The sequence below is a fragment of the Jaculus jaculus genome, chromosome 3 (genome assembly GCF_020740685.1).
Source record: "Jaculus jaculus isolate mJacJac1 chromosome 3, mJacJac1.mat.Y.cur, whole genome shotgun sequence".
Lineage (NCBI taxonomy): Eukaryota > Metazoa > Chordata > Mammalia > Rodentia > Dipodidae > Jaculus > Jaculus jaculus.
Genome location: NC_059104.1, coordinates 181356939 through 181374960, shown reverse-complemented (window position 1 = coordinate 181374960; position 18022 = coordinate 181356939). Strand labels below are relative to the sequence as shown.

The following is an 18022-nucleotide window of genomic DNA, read 5'->3' as shown; positions in this document are numbered from 1 at the left end:
AAAGACATAGCCGGGTGTAATGGTGCACACCTTTAATCCCAGCTCTCGGGAGGCAAAGGATTGCCATGAGTTCGAGGCCACCCTGAGACAACAGAGTGAATTCCAGGGCACCCTGTGCCAGAGTGAGACGCTACCTCAAAAAAAAAAAAAAGACTAAGAGAGAGAATGATTGGTGGATGGAGGTCCTGAGCCAAGGCAGGGGTGACAGGAGGCAGGATGATGAGGTCGTACAGAAAGGAGACGGCCTGTGCCGGTCTTACAGGAAAGGAGGTGAAAGCGGCTTGAGAGTGCATTTGTTAAATACAGGGCTGGGAACTAAAGAGAACCTCTGCTTTGTTTCCTGAAAGTTAAAAAAAAAAAAAAAAAAGGCTAGAAAGAAGAAAAGGAGACTACAATCAGATCATTATTTTTATTTTTTTTGTCATTTTTATTTTATTTTTAATATTTTTATTGATTGTTTGCAAGCATACACACATATAGAGTGAGAAAAAAAGAAGGGACACATCAGGACCTCCTGCCACTGCAAACTCAAGACACATGTGACACTTGGTGTTACTGGTTTTACATGAGTACTGGGGAATTGAACTCGGTACTGTCAGGCTTTGCCATCAAGAGCCTTTAACTGTTGAGCCACCTCTTCAGCCCTCCTTTTGTTTTTTGAGAGAGAGTCTGACCGTGTAGCCCAGGCTGGCCTCAAACTAGAAGTGGCCCTCCTGCGGCTCCTGAGTGGTGGAATTATAGGCGTGTACCTGACCCAGGTTATGTCTGTCTTCTGTGGGAGAGAAGCTTGAAATCATGATTAAGTAGTAAGGCTCAGCAATATTTATTCAAAAATAACAGGAGAAAGGAGTGTAGGATGGCAGGTGGATATCTAAGCTACTTGTGTATGTGGCGCAGTGCCTGGCCCGCTACAACTGCTGTACTCGCTGAACTGAATTATGTAACCAAAATCATACATGTGCCTGAGTTTGAATCCTGCTCTCACTGTTAGCTACTTGTGTCACCTGGAGCAGTGTATTTGATTTCTCTATTTTTCCCTATCTGTGAGATGAAAAACTGATAGATTTGACAGGAGAATTAAAATGGTAATACTTGTAAAGTACTTAGAACAGAGTGTATATAAATACTTGCTGGTGTCATAGTTATTATTTGTATATATTAAAACTTCCAAATTGACTTACGTACCTGTAATTGAAGATCTTTTCATATATCACAGTTTATGATGTCTCTGGAGCAGCAAGTGACAGAAATTGTGTGGTCCTCAGTGACATCCACATTGACATCATGGATTATATCCAGCCTGCGACCTGCACTGATGCTGAGTTCCGTCAGATGTGGGCCGAATTTGAGTGGGAGAATAAAGTTAGTCCCTGAGCGATTTCCTTGTGCTTCTTCATCTTCCTTTTGGTTGGTTCTTTAAAACTAATCCCACTAAAAAGTATCAGATGTGAAGAGCAAAATCTTTTTAAACATTTGTGATCCTGCAAATTAGCCTTAAATAGAAGTCATGTGAGTAGCTTGACAGTTTGCTAATGTAAATTGAGTTCTTTTTGACCTCTGAGACGGGGTCTTGCTGTGTAGCCCAGACAGACCTCGGTGGATGTGCATCATCTAGCTAGAGTTGCAGTTTTGTAGTTAATCTGATGGATTAAAACATTGCAGACAAGATGCCATCCTTTTGAAGTTAGGTTCCCAGAGGCTTTGGAGAGTCTGGCTTGCTGGGGACTTACTTAGTCCATTAGCCTTGGCTTTGATTTGTGCTCTTGTGCTCTTCTGCTTTTTTTTTTTTTTAAAGACTTATTTATTTATTTATTAGAGACGGGGGGAAGGGAGAGAGAAAGAGAGAATGGGCATGCCAGGGCCTCCAGCCACTGCAAATGAACTCCAGACACATGTGCCACCATGTGCATCTGGCTTATATGGGACCTGGAGGATCAAACCTGGGTCCTTAGGCTTTGCAGGCAATCACCTTAACCACAGAGCAATCTCTCCAGCCTATCTTCTGCTCCTTTTGAGTATCTGCATCTGAAACACTGATGTCTGCAGGTCACTAACTTTGCAAGTGCCATTTACTTTTTGGTTGCTCTTTCCTACTGTGAAAACCAGTAATTCACAACGTTGTCATTGTAGAGTTTATGGTCTCTTTGACATTTTTTTCTTCCACAGGTAACTGTTAACACCAACATGATTGATTTAAATGACTATTTACAGCACATATTGAAGTCAACCAACATGAAATGTCTCACTCCAGAGAAGGTACAGTTTGATAGGAAAATTCTTAACTTTATAAAGGTAGAAATATAGTCACTCCCAGCCTTCTCATGTTTCCTGTAGTATATTTTTCTGTAATTCAGCTTGAGAATAGCAGTGTCATTCTAGAGTTTCTAAAAGAAGTTACCCATAGGATGTTTGAATCTGTTTACCTCTTTCTACTAAAATATATCATTTGACCTGCTCATGGTACAGTGGCCCAACTGAAATAGTCCAATTAGTTTTCTTTTTATTTTTTTCTTTTTGGTCCCTTCACCATTATTATTATTACTTTGTTTTGTTTTGTTTTTCAAGGTAGGGTCTCACTCTAGCCCACGCTGACCTGGAATTCACTATGTAGCCTCAGGGTGATGTCAAGCTCACAGTGATCCTCCTAACCTCTGCCTCCGAGTGCTGGGATTAGAGGCTTGCAGCACCATGCCCAGCTTTTTCCCTTCACCTTTTAGATAAAGGTTTATTCCAAAATAGTTTATTTGTAACACTGGGTTACCAAATGCCCGTGCTGCCTGTTGAATGAGTTTAGTTTGGAATAGACCTGCCCAGCTTCATATTGTTGGCACACAATGACTTTCTGCTGTTGGTACATGAAAAAAGAGTTGAAAAGACAAAAAGGAAGCTAATCTCTACAGATTTGTTTCCATAAAGTTTGTGTAAATGTTGGACCATACGCCTTGGAATGTACACCGTCCGGACGGAGGTGTTGCTCAGCGCTCATGCGCACCTCGCAGACAAAGTAGAAAGAAAGCGTGTCTGCGGCCGAACCAGCGCTGCTTGTCCACGTGCAAACCGAGTCCAGCAAGGCCCGGGCTGACCTGGACGTCACTGTGCACTCTCAGGCTGGCCTTGAGCTCATGGTCATCCTCTTACCTCTGCCTCCTCGGTGCTGAGATAAAGGTGTTCACCAGCGTGCCTGGCTGTTTTTTATTTTGGTTAGGGTGTCTTTTTTTCTTCTTTTTTTTGTAGCATACGGCAGCTTCAAGTCTGGTGCAAAAGGCAGAAAACATTGAATGTATAAATACAAATTGAAATAGGTTCTATTTCTTAAAAGCCAGGCTTATTCAGTGAAATATACACAGAAAATTCTCATTTTTAATGTTACTGCTAGTTTTAATTTTTAAAAACTTTTGGCCGCACCCTCCACACATATAGACTTATATACCATAATACTTACACCATGATCACCATCCCTTTCCCCCCTTCCAAATCCCCCTTCCACGGAATCCCTTCTTTCCAACAAGTCTCTATTCTATTTTGATGCTATCATTTTCCCCTTCTATTGTATAGGTCTTGTGTAGGTGGCATCAGCCACTGTAAGGTCATGAATTTCACAACCACTTGGTAAATGCTTACTTTTTACATGTGTATGTGAGTTTAGGCAAACTAATGGTTCTGTAACTATCAACACAAAAGTAACATTTCAAAGGATAATTTGCTTATGCTTTTTGGGATTTTTCCAAAGTATATTTCTCTAGTAAAATATTAAATTCATTGCAAATTTCTTCCAGGCCCTTTCTGGTTACTGTGGCTTCATGGCAGCCAACCTTTACGCTCGCTCCATATTTGGAGAAGACGCACTTGCAAATGTCAGCATTGAAAAGCCCATTCACCAGGGACCAGATGCTGCTGTCACTGGCCATATAAGAATTCGTGCAAAGAGTCAGGTAACGATTCCCACTCTTGAGAAGTATTCTCATAGCATGTTATTTGCATGAGATGCATAGATAGAAGTGCTACATGCTTTGAAAAGAAATACAACTCTTATTATACTAAGTGAGGTAACCCAGACCCAGAAAGCCAAGCGCCACATGTTCTCTCTCATATGTGGATCCTAGCTACAGATGACTGGGCTTCTGCGTGAGAATGAAAATACTTAGTAGCAGAGGCCAGTAAGTTAAAAAGGAGACATAAAGGGTAAAGAAAGGAAGAGGGGAGGATACTTAATAGGTTGATATTGTATATATGTAATTACAATGATTGTAATGGGGAGGTAATATGATGGAGAATGGAATTTCAAATGGGAAAGTGTGGGGGTGGGGAGGGAGGGAATTACCTTGGGATATATTTTATAATCATGGAAAATGTTAATAAAAATTAAAAAAAAAAATACAACTTTTTCTGCATTTAAAATGGCCTTCCTTGGGCTAGAGAGATGGTTTAGTGGTTAAGCGCTTGCCTGTGAAACCTAAGGACCCTGATTTGAGGCTGGATTCCCCAAGACCCACGTTAGCCAGATGCACAAGGGGGCACACGTGTCTAGAGTTCATTTGCAGTGGCTGGAGGCCCTGGTGCACCCATTTTCTATCTCGCTCGCTATCTGCCTCTTTCTCTCTCTCTCTCTCTTTCTCTCTCTCTCTGTTGCTCTCAAATAAATAAATAAAATAAAATAATTAAAAATAAAATGAAATGGCCTGCCTTTTGGGCCTGTTACTCTGGAATATCTACCAAACAGCCAGATGGATTCCTATGGTTGTGAAATGGATCCTGTAGAGGTGTTTGAAAGTCAAGGTATAAATATTGTGTCATATGTAAATCTAATACTACAATAGACTAAAGTAAAGTTTGGGGAGTCTGTTTTATACATCTTTGGTTTTGTTTTTGTGTGGTGGCATTGTGTTTAGTTCAATTAAAATACCTTATTGGTTGTACATCATGTCAGTGATTATAAACATCTTCATTTGAGCTCAGTGGTAGCATGCTTGTCTGGCAAGCATAAGGCCTAGGTTCAGTCTCTAGCACCACCAAAAAGTAATGTAAAAAGAAAACATCTGGGCCGGGCGTGGTGGCGCACTTTAATCCCAGCACTTGGGAGGCAGAGGTAGGAGGATCACCCGGAGTTCAAGGCCACTCTGAAACTACATAGTGAGTTCCAGGTCAGCTTGAGCTAGAGTGAGACCCTGCCTTGAAAGACCAAAATAAAAAAAGAAGTAGTAGTAGTAAACATCTTGGGCTAGAGAGGGAGATAGCTTAGCAGTTATGGCATTTGTCTGTGAAGCCTAAGGACCTATGTTTGACTCTCCAGATCTCACATTAGACAGATGCACGAAGTTGAGGCAAGTGCAATGTCGTGCATGTCCACTAGGAGGTGGAAGCATCTGGAGTTCAATAGCAGTGCCTGAGGCCCTGGCATGCCAGTTCTCTCTTTGTCTAAAAATAAATAAATAAAAATATTTTTTAAAAATAAACATTTTCATTCTTCTTTACAGGGAATGGCCTTAAGTCTTGGAGATAAAATCAACTTATCTCAGAAGAAGACTAGTATATAAGACTAAACAAGAACTCCTGGAAGGTTTATAGTTAAAGTTTAGATATGGGATTATTGGACTCCAACATCTTTTGTACTCTTTCATGCTTTATGTGATATAGAATCTGAGTTCATGCTAGATGCATTCCAGCCAATAATTTATAGCCTCTCCCTTAGATCAAGAATGAGCTTAAAATTACAGCTTGTCCTCTGTTCTGAATGCTCTCCTGAAAGGTATATAATGTTTCTCACAGTACCAAGACCATTTTCACAGTACAATAAAGAGATCTATTCATAAATTTTTGTTATTTTATAAATAAACAGATAATGACTTAATTATATATATATGTATAGCAGTGTATTTTTTATACTCTGGGTATAAATTCCCATTATAAATTCAAATTGCCTTTTGAATTGTTGACATATGCAGCTTTATTAGAAGGGCATTGGTATAAAATGAAACAAGCATTGGTTTACTTGATTACTTTGTTTTCTTATATATCAGTATCTCTAGAAATGTCTTACCATGTTTTAAAGATCATTTCTCAAACTTAGCTCCAAGGAGAAAATATCAAAATAACTTGAGAAAAAAGAGCCTTCTTCAGCTTAAAGGAATTATTATGAACCCTGACAAATAGACATCTTAACTACTATAAATAATAAGGTAAATGTTCTAAAATAGATTTTTAATATTTATTTATGAGAGAAAGAGAATGGGCATACCAGGGGCTCTAGCTATTGCAAACGAACTTCAGATGCATGTGCCACCTTGTGCATCTGGCTTATGTGGGTTCTAGAGATTCAAATCTGGATCCTAAGGCTTTGCAGCTAAGTGCCTTAACCACTAAACCATCTCTGCAGCCCCAAAATAATTTTTTTTTAAGTCATTCACATTAGCTCTGAGTATTCTGTGCTTGTTAGAAATTAAATTGGTTCAAGCCAATTAAGAGACGTTGTGCTGGGAAGATCAGCTCCAGAATTCAGTTAGATAAGCTGTGCTGGGAGGATCAGCTCCAGAATTCAGTTAGATAAGCTGTGCTGGGAGGATCAGCTCCAGAATTCAGTTGGAGACGCTGTGCTGGGAGGATTAATGGTGGAATTTGGTGAGCTGATCTGTGTACATTACCTCGCCTGTTGGTCACTTTCAGTACAGTTGGGCACCATCACCTCTCAACCCCTCATTATGATCTCAATTAATTGTGCATTTTTGTGTGGTGGGGGTACAGGTGCAAGTGGAGACCAGAAGACAACTTTGGATGTCAGGCTCCTTCAGATTGCCATCTGCCTTTAACAAAGGGTTTCCTTTGGCCTGGAGCTCACCTGCTAGGCTGGGCTAGTTAGCCAGTGAATCCTAGGGATCCACCCATCTTCTTCTCCCCAGTCTTGGATTACCAGTGTGTGCCACTGTGTCTGGCATTCTGCATGGGCACTGGAGATACAAACTCAGGCCCACATGCTTGCATGACAAACTGAGCTGCCTCCCCAAGCCCACAAATGTGGGGTTTCTCTAGGGCTTCAGTCCTCACTCCCCAGGAGTTCATGACACAGAGTGAAAGCAGCATGCTCTCCTTCAGTGAGAGCAGAAGGATTTGCTCAGTGTGTGAGGAGACTGGTCCTTTGTATGTGTGGTGGTACGTAACCTTGAAGCCACTTGCTTTTATTTATTTTTTTTTCATTTATTTTTATTTACTTATTTAAGAGCAACAGACAGAGAGAGAAAGAGGCAGAGAGAGAGAGAGAGAATGGGCGCGCCAGGGCCTCCAGCCACTGCAAACAAACTCCAGACGCGTGCGCCCCCTTGTACATCTGGCTAACGTGGGTCCTGGGGAATCGAGCCTCAAACCAGGGTCCTTAGGCTTCACAGGTAAGCGCTTAACCACTAAGCCATCTCTCCAGCCCCCACTTGCTTTTTTAATCAGTAAACCAGAAAGTCCATGGCACTGAGATCTTAAAACAAAGCCTGTGGCTGCCAAACAGGAGAGAAATGAAGAATGCAAGAAAGGACTGATGTGTAGACCTAACGAGAGGAAATGTGATGGAGAGAGGAACCGGGTTCGGATGGGATCATTTCCCACACTGTTCACTGAACGCTGGTTTCATGAGATGTCTCTAGATATTCTGAGAGAGAGAACTGAATGAGGATGTGGGGAAAGCCGCATGCTGGGCTGGGAATCCTGCATGGTAGCACAGTTGCTTATGAGAGGTTCTTGAACCCAAGTGACCCGAATGCTGGAGTAGGGATGCCTTTCACCATAGGACTCCTGTTGACAGCATGTGAGGTGGTAGCCTTATTTTCACAGTTTATGATCTCAAGGAATGACAAAAATACCTGTTAATTATTGTAAGTTGTATTTTGTCTAATGGGTCACACTTTCATACCATCTTTGTTGGAATCAGATACCTGTTTTGAGACAAGGTCTCACTGCATAGTTCCTATCTCCTGCCCCAACCTCCTGAGTTGGTCAGCTTATAGATATGTGCAGCTAGATCTGACACACATTGCCATTTTTTTTCCAATTCGTAAAGAAAGAGAAAACCAAGAAATCAATGCATTTGTGAGAAATTACAATTTAAACAGTTGACTGCATTAAAATTTCATTAGCTCTGCACCGATGGTTATGAATTAAATTGGATAGCAGCACTTCGTGTGCAGAAGCAGTGGACGGTCACCTCTCAGTTTGCATGCAGCATATCCCAAGTAGTTGAGGCTAACACTAGCAGATACCATATAATGAGCACCGTCATTCCACCTCTTAAGAAAATAGACATCTAACACCAAGCTCAGGCTTTCTATATTAATGTATTAGGTTAAATATTAGGTCAAAATGTATTTCAGTAACTTCTTGCCACTAGAGGGAGTGCTATGCAATTATTTTCAACTGGGAATTAGCTATGATTTGTGTTTAAAGATTTTGTTTGTTTCTATTTGTTTATTTATTGGAGGGATAGAAATAGAGTGAGTATGGGAACACCAGGGCTTCCTGCCACACACGTGCACCACCTTGTGTATCTGGCTTTACGTGGGCACTGGAGAATCAAACCCAGGCTATCAGTCTTTGCAAGCAAGTACCATTAGCCGCTAAGCCCCCTCTCCAGCAGTGAAGTTGTCTGTATAAGAGGAAAAGGCAATATGATTTTTTGTATTAGCAAGGTAATTAATAAAGAGAACAAAGAGAGCCAGATGCGGTGGTACACACCTTTAATCCCAGCAATCAGGAGGCAGAGGTAGGAGGATCACTGTGAGTTCGAGGCTACCCTGAGACTATATGGTGAATTCCAAGTCAGCCTTGGCTGGAGTGAGACCGTACCTCGAAAAAACAACAACAACAAAAGAACAAAGAGAAGTTAACCAGTGCCATGTATAGTGAGCTGATTATTGCCTTGCTAGCAGAACATTTTCTTGTTCTTCTAATAAAAACTACTTCAGCTCTAACTGGGTACAGGAGTACAAGCCTATAATCCTAGTGCTTAGAAGACAGGAAGACTGAACTTGAGCCCAGTTTGCCTTTGTAACCAAGACCCTCTCTCAAAAACTGTTGGCTTGTTCCTTATACATAGATAAACACTCCAGTCAGCTTATAATGCATATCCTTTCTTTTAAATCAAGATTGAATTTAAGGGCTGGGGATATCACTCAGTGGTAGATGCCTGTCTAGCATGTACAAATATCCTGGGTTCAATTCCTAGGACGACCAAAAAATGATTTTAAAATTGTAATTTGGGGCCTGTGGAGATGGCTTGGTGCTTAAAGGCACTTGCTTGCAAAGCCTGCTGCCCCGGATCCAATTCCCCAGTACCCACATAAAGTCAGATACATAAAGAGACACATGCATATGGAGTTCATTTGCAGTGGCTAGAGGCCCTGGTGTGTTGTGTGTCCTTGAAAATAAATATATATATATTTAAAACAAAATTGTAGTTTATCTTTTGTTTTGAAAAGGCAGGGTTAAATAGACCAATTCCTTGCCTTAATGGAAGTCTCAGTACACTACCAATGTGTGTGTTTTCCCCCCCTCTCTAACTCTGGTTCCTATCTGCAGATCTTAGGAGCCTAAAAAAGTACATAGTGCCAAAGTTTAGTTTAGAATTAGCAAAATATGAAACCCTGGCTGCCTGTCAGTTGCTGTGCGGTCTTCTACAGTGGTAAAGAGCTAAGCCTGTGGCTGGGCGTCTGGCTCAGTGTGGGCGCTTGTTGGAGTGCACAGCCCTTTGTGCTGTCTGCCACCACAAAAGCGCGAGTGCTTGTGCCAGCCTACCACTGAGCGCTCTTTCCACGGCACACTCACCTTACAGGGACCTTCTGAGGCAAAACCTATAAACGCCACCGTTTACAGAGGATAGTTACGGTTGGAAGAGGTTAAGTTACTCGTTCAAGGCTTAATAGTAGAGAACAACCCAAATGCAAGGTCAGGGTGCCTCACAGCTAAGTCATCACTACCTCATCTCCTTGTTTCTGGAGATACTTGCATTGTCTACTTCACAGAATTGATACATTATATTTATCATGAGTTTAATGCATAGTAAATGTTCAATAACTTACATTGCTTATCGGCCCCACTCACCTTCCTTACCTTGCAGAAAGGACTAGCCCCTGTGCCCACTATTGTTCTACCTCATTTCTCCATCTAAGACTCTTGAATGTTTTCTGAAGTATCATTGACCTCAACTTTGTAACTGTTTGTTGTATTGTTTGCTTAAGGTCTTGGCACTTTTCCTATCTACACTTGATCTTAGCCAAGAGGCCAAGAAACGATGGCACTTTTCCTGTCTACTTACTGCCTCAGTTCAATGTAACCATAACAATTCATATTCTTCTTCTAATAGGTAGGATGAAAACAGGGGTTTTACTTTAAGAATAACAAATAATTGGTTCTTAAAAATTGCGCTCCAATCCCTCCAGACACAAAATGGCCTCGATATCCATGACCTCACAGTGCCTGACACTACCTACACAAGACCCTCATAAGAGGAGGGAAAGATCACGACATCAAAATAAAGAGAGACTGACTGAGATGGGGAGGGGATATGATGGAGAATGGAATTTCAAAGGGGAAAAGGGGGGAAGGAGGATATTACCATGGGATATTTTTTATAATCATGGAAAATGTTTTTAAAAATTGAGAAAAAATAAGATTAAAAAAATAAAAATAAAACATTGTGCTCCAAGCTGGGCATAATGACTGTTGCAGTGAGGTTCGCATTGCTGGTAGAAATCACCCAACCAAGAGCAGCTTTGGGGGGGGGGGGAGGTTTACTTTGGCCTACAGGCTCTAGGGGAAGCTCCACGATGGCAGGGAAAAATGATGGCATGAGCAGAGAGTGGACATCACCTCCCCTGGCTAACGTCAGGTGGACAATAGCAACAGGAGAGTGTGCCAAACACTGGCAAGGGGGACACTGGCTATAACACCCATAAGTCCGCCCCCAACAGTACACTCCCTCCAGGAGGCGTTAATTCCCAAATCTCCATCAGCTGGGAACCTATCATTCAAAACACCGTAAGCTTATGGGGGACACCTGAATCAAACCACCACAATGATGCACGCCTTTAATCCTAGCACTCGGGAGGCAGAGGTAGGAGGATTGCCATGAGTTCAAGGCCAGCCTGGAACTACATTGTGAATTCTGGGTCATCCTGGGCTCAAATAAGACCCTACCTCGGAAAATTAAAATGAACTCCAGATATTGCACATGTGAGTTACAGTACCAGTGTGGTACTGAGGGCTGTTTGTGATCAGAAGTCCCAACAATCTGAGCACAGCCTCCTTGTTTGTCTCTCCATCTAGCAGCGGCAGGGTTTCTTTGAGAAGTCTGTTATGCAGTGACAAAGGAGTGTAAACAATGGGTTGGAGTGATGGCTGAGCAGTTAAAGGAGCTTGCTTACAAAGCCTGCTGGCCTGGGTTCAATTCCCCAGTACCCATGTAAATGCACAAACAGAGGGCAGTGCATATGTCTTGTTTGTGTGCAAGAGGCCCTGATGCAGGCGTGTAAATGCACACACATGCAAAGAAATAAAGCACAAAAGTGTGAGCAGGATTTATGCATTTTATGTGGGGTTTTATATGAGCTTGTGGATTCTAAGAAAACTTCACTGTGTATATTATAGAATTGTTGAAAGGCCAACAAGATATACAGATGGGTTGCAGCCCAGTGAATAGCCCTGAATGAGTCCCAAATCTAATCCCAGTTCTGTAAGTAGCTTTCCAAATGTAATGTCTAGGCCTGTCTCAGTATCTAGAAAATGAAAGATTTTTGTTAATTTACCTCTGGAATTCCTAGCTGAAAATCCATGCCCAAAATAAATTTTAAAGTAGCTTTGTGCTTCCAGAAATAAATTTTAAAATAGCTTTGCACTTTTAAACTCTCTCTTCAACAAGAAACAAGCTCAGGAATGAATGGATGTTTCCACCTGATGTTACTCACCAGTACCTCATCAGCATCTTGAAGTGGGAGAGCTGTTTCCTAGTATGCCTAAGGCACTGGGTTCAGTTCCTAGCACTGACAGAAAATGGTATGAAATGTAACTTGCTCCCTAACCTTGTTCCTGCACTGTGTTCTGGTCACTTACTCTACTCTATTATATTTCATCAAATACCAAGCCCTTCAGTACTTTTCTAGCCTTTTTGCCACATATATAGTTCCATTTCCCTGGCATATGTTCTTGGCGTCTTTAACCTGGGCTCCTATAGTAGCCTAAATGTAAATTTCACATGTTCTTAATGACTCTGTTTTGAATAAAAGCTACAATTCCTCAACCTGCTCAAAATTTTCTCTAGTACTACTATTTTGAGAGCACAAAAAAAAAAAAAGATTTTAGTAATATCTGAATAAAAACTTGAAAGAGGCCTAGAAAGATTTCTCAGTGGTTAAGGCACTTGCCTGCAAAGCCAAACAACCCAGGTTCAAATCCCCAGTTCCCATGTAAAGCCAGTGCATACATCTGGAGTCCTATCTTTCTCTGCTTGCAAAATAAAGAAAAGATTTTTTAAAACATATTTGAGGGCTGGAGGTATGGCTTAGTGGTTAAGGTGTTTGCCTGCAAAGCCACAGGAGCCAGTTTCAATTCCCCAGGACCCACGTTAGCCAGATGCACAAGGGAGTGCACGTGTCTGGAGTTTGTTTGCAGTGGCTGGAGGCCCTGGCGCGCCCATTCTCTCTCTCCCTCTTTATCTGTCAAATAAACAAATAAATAAAATAGTTTAAAAATGTATTTGAAAGCTGGGCGTGGTGATGCATGCCTTTAATCACAGCACTCAGAAGACCAAGGTAAGATCACTGTGAGTTTGAGGCCAGCGTAAGACCACATAGTGAATTCCAGGTCAGCTTGGACTAGAGAGATACCCTACCTGGAGGAAAAGCAATTTTTTGAAAGTATCATGACTCATCAGGATGAGTATTGGGGAGATGGCTTGGTGGAAGAAGTCTTTGGAAAGCCTGTTGGCCTGGGTTCAGTTCCCCAGCTATTCATTTAAAGCTGGACGGGCATTGTTTACAGCAGCAAGAGATGCTGACACACCCATACACACACACACACACACACACACACACAAATCCTTTAAAAAAATTTTTTTATTCATTTTTGTTTGAGAGCGACAGAGAGAGAGAGAAAGAGGCAGATAGAGAGAGAAAATGGGCGCGCCAGGGCCTCCAGCCACTGCAAACAAACTCCAGACGCGTGCGCCCCCTGTGCATCTGGCTAACGTGGGTCCTGGGGAATCGAGCCTTGAACCGGGGTCCTTAGGCTTCACAGGCAAGCGCTTAACCGCCAAGCCATTTCTCCAGCCCTAAATAAATACTTTTTAGAAAAGAGTTGGGGGCTGGAGAGATGGCTTAGCAGTTAAGGCACTTCCCCACAAAGCCAAAGGACCCAGGTTCATTTCTCCAGGACCCACGTAAGCCAGGTGCACAAGGTGGCACATGCACCTGGAGTTCGTTTGCAGAGGCTGGAGGCCCTGACACACCCTTCTTTCTATCTGTGTTTCTCTCATCTCACAAATAAATAAATAAAATGTGGTGTTTTTTTTTTTTAAATGAGGGTTGGAGAGATAGATGTCTTAGCGGATAAGGCACTCGCCTGCGAAGCTTAAGGGCTCAAATTCAACTCTCCATTCCGACATAGGTCAGATGCACAGTGATGCAAGCATGCAAGGTCGCACATGTGCACAAGTGACACAGACATCTGGAGTTTGATTGCAGTGGCTGGAGACCCTGGCATACCAATTATTTCTCTCTTGCATAAAAATAAATGTCTTTTGGGCTTGCCCCAAGAAAAATGAGTTTTGGGGACTGAAGATCTGTCCCAGTGGTTAATATGTTTGCCATTAAAGCCTAGCAACCCAAATTTGATTCCCCAGTAAAGCCAAATGCACAAGATGACACATATGTCAGGAGTTCCTTTGCAGTGGCTAGAGGCCCTGGAGCACCCATTTTCTCTCTCTCAAAGCCAGGTGTGGTGGCGCATACCTTTAATCATAGCACTCCTGAGGCCAAGGTAGGAGGATTTGTGAATTAGAGGCCAACCAGAAACAACAGTGAATTCCAGTTTAGCCTGGGCTAGAGTATGACCCTACCTCGAAAAGAAAAAAAGAGCTGGAGAGATGGCTTAGTGGTTAAGGCACTTCAGTTCCCCACTACCCACATAAGCCAGATGCACAAGGTGACAGATGCACCTGGAGTTCATTTACAGTGGCTGGAGGCCCTGGTATGCCCATTCTCTCTCACTCTGCCCCTCCCCCCTCAAATACATAAATAAAATATTTTTTAAAAATAGTTCTTGGCTCAGTCCCTCATAAAGGAAAAGTAAGAAAGCACAAAGGAAAAATAAGAAGAAGAAAAGTATGTAGATTGCACCATGGATATGTACCTGTGAAGTAACAGAAAAAGGATATCACTGCAATAATGTATGTCTCCTACATTAAGAAAAATTAGGAGGCTGAGGAGATTGCTTAGTGGTTAAAGGTGCTTGAAAAACCTGATGGCCCAGGTTCAATTCCCCAGTACCCACATTAAGCAGATGCACAAAATGACACATGCAGCTGGAGTTTACAGGGTAAGAGGCCCTGGCATTTCCATATACATTTACAAACACTTGTTTCCTCTCAAATAAATGTAGATTTTTTTAAAAAAATAGGATTTTATACCTTCTGGCAGTCTTCCCAAAGGAATAGAAAGTTAAAATTGGGGCTGGAGAATGGCTTAGTGGATAATGGGAAAGCCTTACAGCTGGATTCAATTGTCCAGCACCACATAAAGCCAGATGCACAAAGTGGTGCATGCATCTGGAATGGTGTTGATTTGCAGTTGCAGAAGGCTCTCATGCATTCATCTTCACTCACTTTGCTGCTTTTTGTCTCAAAATATTTTTAAAAAGAAAGTTTAAAAAATTATATTGGGGGCTGGAGAGATGGCTTAGCGGTTAAGCGCTTGCCTGTGAAGCCTAAGGACCCCCGTTTGAGGCTCGGTTCCCCAGGTCCCACGTTAGCCAGATGCACAAGGGGGCGCACGCGTCTGGAGTTCATTTTCAGAGGCTGGAAGCCCTGGCGCGCCCATTCTCTCTCTCTCCCTCTATCTGTCTTTCTCTCTGTGTCTGTCGCTCTCAAATAAATAAATTTTAAAAAAATAATAAAAAAATATATATTGGTTGTTTCCCTGGGATGGCTTGACAATAAATGCTAGCTTCCCTACCTCAGCTGCTGCCCATCCTTATTCAAGCTTTTTTTTTTTAATGTGAAAGAGAGAATTGGCACGCCAGGGCTTCCAGCCACTGCTATCAAACTCCAGACGTGTGCACTACCATGTGCAACTTTGTGTGCTTGCATCATCTTGTGTATCTGGCTTACATGGGATCTGGAGAGGTGAACATGAGTCCTTAGGCTTTGCAGGCAAGCGCCTTAACTACTAAGCCATCTCTGTGGCCCTGTTCTGTTTTCTTAATCTGTGATTTTGATCTCTTGGGCTTCAAAGTAGCCAAAGCCTCAGCACGTGCACCCACAGGGCTTGCTCGCGTCCCCTTGTAGGGGAGCATTGCATTTTCCTAGTAGGGTGGGGATTGACTGATGAGCAGGACTTCAGGAAATGCCCTTCTTCCCGTGTCTGTCACAGAAAGATACTACACTTTATTGAAGTATTTCTTAAAGTCCAACAACATAACAGTGAATTAAATGAATCATACTAATCATAACATTCTCTTTAGAGCCAGTTGTGGAGGTGCACACCTTTAATCCCAGTGCTCAGGAGTCAGAGATAGGAGAATCACCATGAGTTCAAGTCCAGCCTGAGGCTACAGAGTGAGTTCCAGGTCAGCCTGGGCTAGAGTGAGACACTGGCTCAAAAAAAAAACAACAAAAAACCTCTACAGTTATTTAAGGTCACTTCCCCCGCCCCCCAGTGGCCCCTTGTTTTGAGTAAAGGTATGGTTGTTGTCTGTGAAGCTAAGAACATGGTTTTCCAACTTTTCTGTGCCGGAATCCTTGTATTCCACATACCAGACCAAGATGTCCTCATAGCTAAAAGCAGATGATGGGCCTTCCCCCAAGAAAACACAAGTTGATAGAATGTTATTGACTTTGTTTCTTACCATAACTTTTTAAAACACTTTAAGACTTGCAACTGAATTTTTTTTTTTTAAGATTTAGAGAGACTTTATTAGATTAAGAGGAAAGAGGAGCAAGCACAGAGAGTTCCTACCGTAAGGGAGGTAAGAGGGGTAAAGCCCACGTGTGAGAGGAGGTGAGGGGTCTCCCCTTTTCTCAGACAGCTGGGCTGAGATGAGGGAAGGCTTACCAGAGCCTGGAAGTTCAGGAGCCAGAAAAGAGAGCTGCAGCTGAATTTTTAAAACTCTAAAAAAGTGCTCTGGGAATGTTGGGCTAGCTGACGGTGGTGACATAACCGTTTGTCTTCGTGCTTGGGCGTGTTCCTGGGGTTTTACATTGCACACACGTGTGTCATGCTAGTAGCTTATTCCTTGCTCATCAAATCAAATTAAACATGTCCATATTTCATGGTGCCAACAAAGAACAACCTAATTTCTTGTTGCTCCACATACATGTCTCTGAAAAATAGCTTATAAAACCAAAAAAAGCACACAGTACTTCAGGCAGAACCCAGCCCATAGACACTGTTCAATGAAGTAACTTTGGGAATAGAAGTGTAAATCCCAGTTTCTGTAGTCCCTAGCTCCTCCTTTCAGGTGAAACAACCCTGGGAAAGCCCTGGACAGGCGTGCCCTGGATTTCTGGTGCTTGTCCTGTAAGACTAGGGCTGCCGGTGGGCTTGGCACGTGAAGCTCTTGCTTCCATCGCCAGCACCGCATAAACCAGAAGGTGGTGCATGTCTGTCGTCCCAGCACTCAGAAGACGGGGGAGGAAGACTGGGAGTCCAAGGCCAGCCTGGGTGACAAGAGACCCTGTCTCGAAAACAGAAATATCAGTCTGTAAGGTTTTCCTCCTCATGCACTAGGGGGCGTGGCAAGCTAGGCTACTCGTATCCTTGGCTTCTGACTGACACCTTTACCCTAGTGCTGTGGTGGAGTACGCACGTAGAGAAACGCAGTCTGGTGAGAGCTCCGGTGGCATAAAAACAGTGAGCCAGAGCACTGTTGACCTATTTGAATCTTACAAAAGACATAACTGGGCTGGAGAGATGGCCTGGCAGTTAAGGCGTTTGCCTGCAGAGCCAAAGGACCCCGGTTCTATTCCCCAGGACCCACTTAAGCCAGATGCACAAAGGGCTGCACACGTCTGGAGTTTGTTTGCAGTGGCTGAAGGCCCTGGTGTGCCCATTCTCTCTCTGCCTCTTTCTCTCTCTCTCTCAAATAAATAAATGAAGTTTAAAAAATATTTTAAAAAAATGAAATAACTGCAGTGAGAGCACAGAGAACCAGTGACTACTAGAAGTAAGTCAAGCATGGTGTCTGAGGAGCTGCCTTCCAAATTTAGTCATGTAAAGTATCTAACTCTAGAATGCCAGATAGGGACTGAGAAAACGGGTTGGGAGAGCCATTCCAAAGACAGAACAGTTTGGATAGCCATAGAACTTGTAGAACAGGGGCCTGGAGAGATGGCGTAGTGGTTAAGGCACTTGTCTGCAAAGACAAAGCACCCAGGTTCAACACCCCAGGACCCACGTAAGCCAGATGCACAAGGGGCACACCCATCTGGAGTTCATTTGCAGTGGCTGGAGGCCCTGGTGCACCCATTCTTTCTGTCTCTCTCTAGCCTCACATAAATAAAAATAAAATATTTTTTAAAAGAATTTGTAGGTAGGTTCTACTCCACATAGGATTTTGCAGGAGGCAATGGGAGAGGTGAGGCTGGAAATGAGAGCCACCAAAAAAAAAAAAAAAAAAAAGACAGACTGAGCAGGATGTGGTGGTGCACATCTTTAATTCTAGCACTTGGAAGGCAGAGGTAGAAGGATTGCTGTAAAATTCAGGGCCACTCTGACACTACATAGTGAATTCCAAGTCAGCCTGGGCTAGAGTGAGACCCTACCTAAAAACAAACAAACAA

The 18022-nt window shown here is 42.7% G+C and overlaps 1 protein-coding gene across 1 annotated transcript in view; it reads left to right on the top strand.

Annotated features, from left to right (window-relative positions):
* Copb1 (COPI coat complex subunit beta 1) overlaps positions 1-5853 on the top strand; it is a 46546-nt gene extending 40693 nt beyond the window's left edge. The window contains exons 19-22 of the mRNA XM_004650846.3: positions 1217-1362; positions 2167-2256; positions 3777-3932; positions 5475-5853. Of these exons, the coding sequence (XP_004650903.1) occupies positions 1217-1362; positions 2167-2256; positions 3777-3932; positions 5475-5534 (452 nt within the window). The 3' untranslated portion in view covers positions 5535-5853. The remainder of the gene's footprint in view (positions 1-1216; positions 1363-2166; positions 2257-3776; positions 3933-5474) is intronic.
* The last annotated feature ends 12169 nt before the right edge of the window (positions 5854-18022 follow it).